Source organism: Panulirus ornatus, chromosome 10 (genome assembly GCF_036320965.1).
Source record: "Panulirus ornatus isolate Po-2019 chromosome 10, ASM3632096v1, whole genome shotgun sequence".
Taxonomy (NCBI): domain Eukaryota; kingdom Metazoa; phylum Arthropoda; class Malacostraca; order Decapoda; family Palinuridae; genus Panulirus; species Panulirus ornatus.
Window position 1 is genome coordinate 13,782,593 of NC_092233.1, and position 7,649 is coordinate 13,790,241.

The window sequence follows — 7,649 nt, forward strand, 5'->3', positions numbered from 1 at the left end:
TTTTGCACTCAAATATGATTGCTAAAGGTTTTATCACTGATATCTTTTACCTTGTAAGAGGGTCACAGCGTCACAAATGTTCACATAACACAAGGTCACAAATCTCATACTGGCCTCATTAACATCCTTACGTACAGACCATTTAATGTAACATTTGGTAACAATGTTTGGGTACTACTCCAGGTTTTGATGGATGTATGTGTTGCTTCGTGGCAGAGGCAGCAAATTTAGGGACTTTAACTATATAAGCTGTGGCCACTCTAAAATTAAAAGAAAATACCATGGTTTAGTAATATTTGAATTTATATAATTCCTGCTCAAATATGCAGATCTGGTCCTGTCAGATGAAAAGTCTGATGAAACTTACACGAGTCAAGCAAAATGCATCTTTTTTGTTTACAAAACTTATATTCTGTGCTTTATGATAAGTCATGTTTGTTTAAAGAATTTACTGTTTTCTTACCAGTAGTAAGAAAATCTTTCATGGGGGGTTGAGGTTAACCAGTGGATAGTGTATGGATATTAGTGATTTCCCCTAGTTTGGCTTATGATTGGAGGAGGCTTGTTACTCATTTGTTTTAAGAGATAAATTCCCTTTAATGACTTCCCTATTGATGCCATCTTTTCTCCCTCTTTCTTAGCAAATCACATGCATATGACTGCTGTGTGTGTATTTTCAAGTAGATGATAAAGTCCCCCATTTCATTGCCAGTTTTCTGATGAGCTTGGTGCAAGAATGAAGAGGATAGTTTTGCAGTATTTTAGCGGGTTTCTAGGTTTATTAAAGTTTTTCATTTGCTATGCCTTAATTTGGATGCTGCGAATGATAGCCTTATTTTTTTTAGTACTGTTCATGAGAGCATGTTTTGATTATAATCTAACACATAATTCTTTAACACAGGTAGAATATCTCTGGTCTGAATTCCCTGGGACTGAGTGGTGTTGGATTTTAGAATTTTTTGTATTTTAAGTGTTAATCTTTTCAATGATATTAGCTGGAGTTTTTTATGTATTGTATGTGAGTGAATACTATATAAAGCCATTTAGAAATATGCAGTTATTGTACTTGCCCAAAATTATTCTTTGTCTCCACTTTCAACAAATGTAACATAGACCAAGGTGGGAGTTAACAATTATATGAAGATGAAGTTATGGGGGCTGTACTGCTGTTGGACTCCATATAAGAGCAGAGCAGTGGTGAGAACCATAGAAATAACTCAAAACATCACAGAGCATTGTCATCTTTAAATCAAGTATGGAAACTTGTGCATGTGGGTGTTCAAGAATTTGGATGTTTTCTAACCACAGATTTTCAGACTGGAGATATTCTCCCTGTGTCACTTTTGTATGATATCTCTTTGCTTATGCCTTAATTATATAATTTGTTGCAGATAAGTCCTTTATGTGTGAATTATAAAAATAGAGAATTAGCTGATGATGTATTTGTTTTCCACCGCAGACCTGTACATCTGTTGAAACACATAGCCAATCTCATTGATTCAAGGTATGATTGACAGAATCATAAGTTGTAGAAACCAATCACCCACATTCTTACTGTACTGACTTTGATACTGCAGTATGTATAATGCTGGTAGTGTTAGTATTAGAGTTGGTTTATGGAAATATTCCTCTTAATTTATCTACTGCAAATGCTTGGGAATAAAATTTGTCATAGTATCGCATTTTCAGTGTTGGGTGAACTGCTTTCATTATTCTTTTTTTTTAGGAACTGTAACTCCTTTTTTTTGGTATGTTTTGATATATCTTTGCTGGAAGGGAATTATTTGAAAGTGCACCTATCTCCTGCATAACCAAGTAATGATTGGAGATATATTCTTGTAAAAAGAATTGTTGCCCTGAAATCTTCATATAAAACAGGCCTAGGAATGCAGAAAATCTCTTTAAACATATGTGTCATATGAATTTATTTTTTTTTTCAAATATCCATGATAATACTGTAAAAGAGAATGATGATACAGGTTGAGAATCCATTATCCAGAATGTATGGGGCTAGATGTGTTTTGTATTTTAGAAATTTTTGGTTTTCAGAGTATTGATATAATGTGACAGCTCACCTAGTGAGTTAAGGGACGAAGTCTAACCCTGTAGTGGGCATTCATAGAAGTAATTTAGATACCAAATATCCGTTCATTGTGTCAAAATTGGGGCCTTTCTATGACTTTTTTCTTTTCCTTTTTTAAGAACAAGAACCCCATATGGGCACTAGGGAGGACTTGTTGCAGAACATATATATGTTTTGAGATAATGAATTTTTTACCTTTGTACCATTTATCCCTGGGGATAAGGGAGAAAGAATATTTCTGACGCATTCCCCGCGTGTCGTAGAAGGTGACTAAAGGGGACGTGAGCAAGGGGCCAGAAATCCTCTCCTTGTATTTTAACTTTCTGAAAGGGGAAACAGAAGAATGAGTCATGCGGGGAGTGCTCATCCTCCTCGAAGGCTCAGACTGAGGTGTCTAAATGTGTGGATATTTGAGGAGAGGAAACTGGCTGTTTTGGCTTTGAGTGAAACGAAGCTCATAGGTAAAGGGGAAGAGTGGTTTGAGAATGTCTTGGGAGTCAAGTCAGAGGTTGGTGAGAGGACACGTGCAAAGGAAGGAGTAGCACTACACCTGAAGCAGGAGTTGTTTGAGTGTGTGATAAAGTGTAAGAAAATTATCTCTAGATTGATATGGGTAAAACTGAAAGTGGATGGAGAGAGATGGGTGATTATTGGTGCCTATGCACCTGGTCATGAGAAGAAAGATCATGAGGGGCAAGTGTTTTGGGAGCAGCTGAGTGAGTGTGTTAGCAGCTTTCATGCACGAGACTGGGTTATAGTAATGGGTGATTTGAATGCGAAGGTGAGTAATGTGGCAGTTGAGGTTATAATTGATGTACATGGGTTGTTGAGTGTTATAAATGGAAATGGTGAAGAGTTTGTAGATTTGTGTGCTGAAAAAGGACTGATGATTGGGAATACCTGGTTTAAAAAGAGTACACATATGTAAGTAGGAGAGATGGCCAGAGTGCATTATTGGATTACGTGTTAATTGATAGGTGCGTGAAAGAGAGTCTGATCATTACCTTGTGGAGGCGAAGGTGAAGATATTTAGAGGTTTTCAGAAAAGAGGAGAGAATGTTGGGGTGAAGAGAGTGGTGAGAGTAAGTGAGCTTGGAAAGGAGACTTCTGTGAGGAAATACCAGGAGAGATTGAGTGCAGAATGGAAAAAGGTGAGAGCAGATGACATAAAGGGAGTGGGGGAGGAATGGGATGTATTTAGGGAAGCAGTGATGGCTTGCTCAAAAGATACCTGTGGCATGAGAAAGGTGGGAGGTGGGCAGATTAGAAAGGGTAGTGAGTGGTGGGATGAAGTAAGATTGTTAGTGAAAGATAAGAGAGAGGCATTTGAACGATTTTTGCAGGGAAATAGTGCAAATGATTGGGAGATGTATAAAAGAAAGAGGCAGGAGGTCAAGAGAAAGGTGCAAGAGGTGAAAAAGAGGTCAAATGAGAGTTGGGGTGAGAGAGTATCATTAAATTTTAGGGAGAATAAGATGTTTTGGAAGGAGGTAAATAAAGTGTGTAAGACAAGAGAACAAATGGGAACATTGGTGAATGGGGCTAATGGGGAAGTAATAACAAGTAGTGTTGAAGTGAGAGGGAGATGGAGTGAGTATTTTGAAGGTTTGTTGAATATGTTTGATGATAGAGTGGCAGATATAGGGTGTTTTGGTCGAGGTGGTGTGCGAAGTGAGAGGGTCAGGGAGAATGATTTGGTAAACAGAGAAGAGGTACTGAAAACTTTGCGGAAGATGAAAGCCGGCAAGGTGGTGGGTTTGGATGGTATTGCAGTAGAATTTATTAAAAAAGGGGGTGACTGTGTTGTTGATTGGTTGGTGAGGATATTCATTGTATGTATGGTTCATGGTGAAGTGCCTGAGGATTGGCAGAATGCATGCATACTGTCATTGCACAAAGGCAAAGGGGACAAAGGTGAGTGTTCAAATTACAGAGGTATAAGTTTGTTGAGTATTCTTGGGAAATTATATGGAAGGGTATTGATTGAGAGGTAAAGGCATGTAAGAGCATCAGATTGGGGAAGAGCAGTGTGGTTTCAGAAGTGGTAGAGGATGTGTGGATCAGGTGTTTGTTTTGAAGAATGTATGTTTGAAGTGCTTAGAAAAACAGATGGATTTGTATGTAGCATTTGTGGATCTGGAGAAGGCATATGATAATGTTGATAGAGATGCTCTGTGGAAGGTATTAAGAGTATACGGTGAGGGAGGTAAGTTGCTAGAAGCAGTGAAAAGCTTTTATCGAGGATGTAACGCCTATGTATGAGTACAAGAGGAAAGTGAATGTCAGTTTGTGGCAGGGGTGCGTAATATCTCCATGGTTGTTTAATTTGTTTATGGATGGGGTTGTTAGGAAGGTGAATGCAAGAGTTTTGGAGAGAGGGGCAAGTATGCAGTCTGTTGTGGATTAGAGGGCTTGGGAAGCAAGTCAGTTGCTGTTCACTGATGATACAGCACTGGTGGCTGATTTGGGTGAGAAACTGTTGGTGACTGAGTTTGGTAAAGTGTTTGAAAGAAGAAAGCTGAATAAATGTGAATAAGAGCAAGGTTATTAGATTCATTAGGATTGAGGGACAAGTGAAGTGTTTTAGATATCTGGGAGTGGATTTAGTAGTGAATGGAACCATGGAAGTGGAAGTGAGTTACAGGGTGGGGGAGAGGGCGAAAGTTCTGGGAGCACTGAAGAATGTGTGGAAGGCGAGAACGTTATCTCAGAGAGCAAAAATGGGTATGTTTGAAGGAATAGTGGTTCCAACAATGTTATATGGTTGTGAGGCATGGACTATAGATAGGGTTGTGTGTAGAAGGGTGGATGTGTTGGAAATGAGATGTTTGAGGACAGTATGTGGTGTGATGTGGTTTATATACACATATACTTACATATACATGCACAGACATATACATATATACACATGTACATATTTGTACTTGCTTGCCTTCATCTATTCCTGGTGCCAAAAGGCCATATTCATTCATATTCAGTCTCTAATTGTCATGTGTAATGCAACAAAACCACAGCTCCCTGTCCACATCCAGTCCCCACAGACCTTTCCATATTTACCCCAGATGTTTCACATGCCCTGGTTCAGTCCATTGACAGCACTTTGACCCAAGTATACCACATCATTCTAATTCACTCTATTCCTTGCATGTCTCTCACCTTCCTGCATGTTCAGGCCCTGATCACTAAAAATCTTTTTCACTCCATCCTTTCACCTCCAGTTTTGTCTCTTGCTTCTCCTTGTTCCCTCCATCTCTGACACATATATACTCTTTGTCAGCCTTTCTGCGCTCCTTCATTCCATATGTCTAAACCATTTCAACACACCCTCTTCTGCTCTCTCAACCACACTCTTTTTATTACCTCACATTTCTCTTGCCACTTTGTTCCAATTCACTCTGTTCCATGCACACCTTTCACCTCCTGTATGTTCAGGCCTCAATCTCCAAAATCTTTTCCACTCCATCCTTCCATCTCCAATTTTGTCTCCTGTTTACACTTGTTCCCTCCACTTCTGACATATATATCTCTTTATCAACCTCTCCTCACTCATTCTCTCCTTGTTTCCAAACCTCTTCAGCACACCCTCTTCATCACTCTCAACAACGCTCTTCTTGTTATAATACTTGTCTCTTATCCTTTTCTTTCTCGATCAAACCACCTCTTACCACATATTGTCCTCAACTGTTTTGTTTTTAACACATCCACCTTTCTCCATATATCCTCATCTATAACCCATGCCCTCTTCATCACTCTCAACAACACTCTTCTTGTTACCATACCAGTCTCTTATCCTTTTCTTACTCGATCAAACCACCTCTTACCACATATTGTCCTCAACTGTTTTGTTTCTAACACGTCCACCTTTCTCCACATATCCTCATCTATAGCCCATGCCTTTACCTTGAAACATACTGATTTTCAGCTTCTCAGATAACAACATTTCCTTCCACTCATTCCTCAATGCTCCCAGAACCTTCGCCACCTCACCCACCTTATGACTTGCTTCCACTTCCATTGTTCCATTCCCTGCCTTGTCCACTGCCAGGTATCTGAACCATTCCATTTATTTATTTGTTTATTATACTTGATCGCCTTTTCCTGCATCATTGAGGTAGCACCAGGAAACAGACTAAGAATGGTCCATCCACTCATATACACACACATATATATATATATATATATATTTCTGGGAGCCTTGAAGAATGTGTGGAAGTCGAGAACATTATCTCGGAAGCAAAAATGGGTATGTTTGAAGGAAAGGTGGTTCCAACAATGTTGTATGGTTGCGAGGCGTGGGCTATGGATAGAGTTGTGCGCAGGAGGATGGATGCGCTGGAAATGAGATGTTTGAGGACAATGTGTGGTGTGAGGTGGTTTGATCGAGTAAGTAACGTAAGGGTAAGAGAGATGTGTGGAAATAAAAAGAGCGTGGTTGAGAGAGCAGAAGAGGGTGTTTTGAAATGGTTCGGGCACATGGAGAGAATGAGTGAGGAAAGATTGACCAAGAGAATATATGTGTCGGAGGTGGAGGGAACGAGGAGAAGAGGGAGACCAAATTGGAGGTGGAAAGATGGAGTGAAAAAGATTTTGTGTGATCGGGGCCTGAACATGCAGGAGGGTGAAAGGAGGGCAAGGAATAGAGTGAATTGGAGCGATGTGGTATACCGGGGTTGACGTGCTGTCAGTGGATTGAATCAAGGCATGTGAAGCGTCTGGGGTAAACCATGGAAAGCTGTGTAGGTATGTATATTTGCGTGTGTGGACGTATGTATATACATGTGTATGGGGGTGGGTTGGGCCATTTCTTTCGTCTGTTTCCTTGCGTTACCTTGCAAACGCGGGAGACAGCGACAAAGCAAAAAATATATATATATATATATATATATATATATATATATATATATATATATATATATATATATATATATATATATATATCCGCCACCAGCGCTGTATCATCAGCGAACAACAACTGACTCACTTCCCAAGCTCTCTCATCCCCAACAGACCTCATACTTGCCCCTCTTTCCAAGACTCTTGCATTTACCTCCCTAACAACCCCATCCATAAACAAATTAAACAACCATGGAGACATCACACACCCCTGCCGCAAACCTACATTCACTGAGAACCAATCACTTTCCTCTCTTCCTACACGTACATAAACACACATACAAGCACATATACATACATATATATATATATATATATATATATATATATATATATATATTTTTTTTTTTTTTTTTTTTTTTTTGCCGCTGTCTCCCGCGTTTGCGAGGTAGCGCAAGGAAACAGATGAAAGAAATGGCCCAACCCACCCCCATACACATGCATATACACACGCCCACACACACAAATATACACACCTACACAGCTTTCCATGGTTTACCCCAGACGCTTCACATGCCCTGATTCAATCCACTGACAGCACGTCAACCCCGGTATACCACATCGATCCAATTCACTCTATTCCTTGCCCTCCTTTCACCCTCCTGCATGTTCAGGCCCCGATCACTCAAAATCTTTTTCACTCCATCTTCCACCTCCAATTTGGTCTCCCACT

At 39.8% G+C, this 7,649-nt stretch overlaps 1 protein-coding gene across 7 annotated transcripts in view; it reads left to right on the plus strand.

Moving 5' to 3' along the window:
• Positions 1–7,649, plus strand: part of ACC (acetyl-CoA carboxylase) — a 333,790-nt gene that overhangs the window by 184,513 nt on the left and 141,628 nt on the right. For 6 of the 7 annotated variants that reach the window (XM_071665546.1, XM_071665545.1, XM_071665542.1 and 3 more), the window contains one exon: positions 1,460–1,504. The exons of the other annotated variant lie outside the window; for it this stretch is intronic. In XM_071665546.1, coding sequence (XP_071521647.1) covers positions 1,460–1,504 — 45 coding nt within the window. The remainder of the gene's footprint in view (positions 1–1,459; positions 1,505–7,649) is intronic. 7 annotated transcript variants of the gene reach the window in all.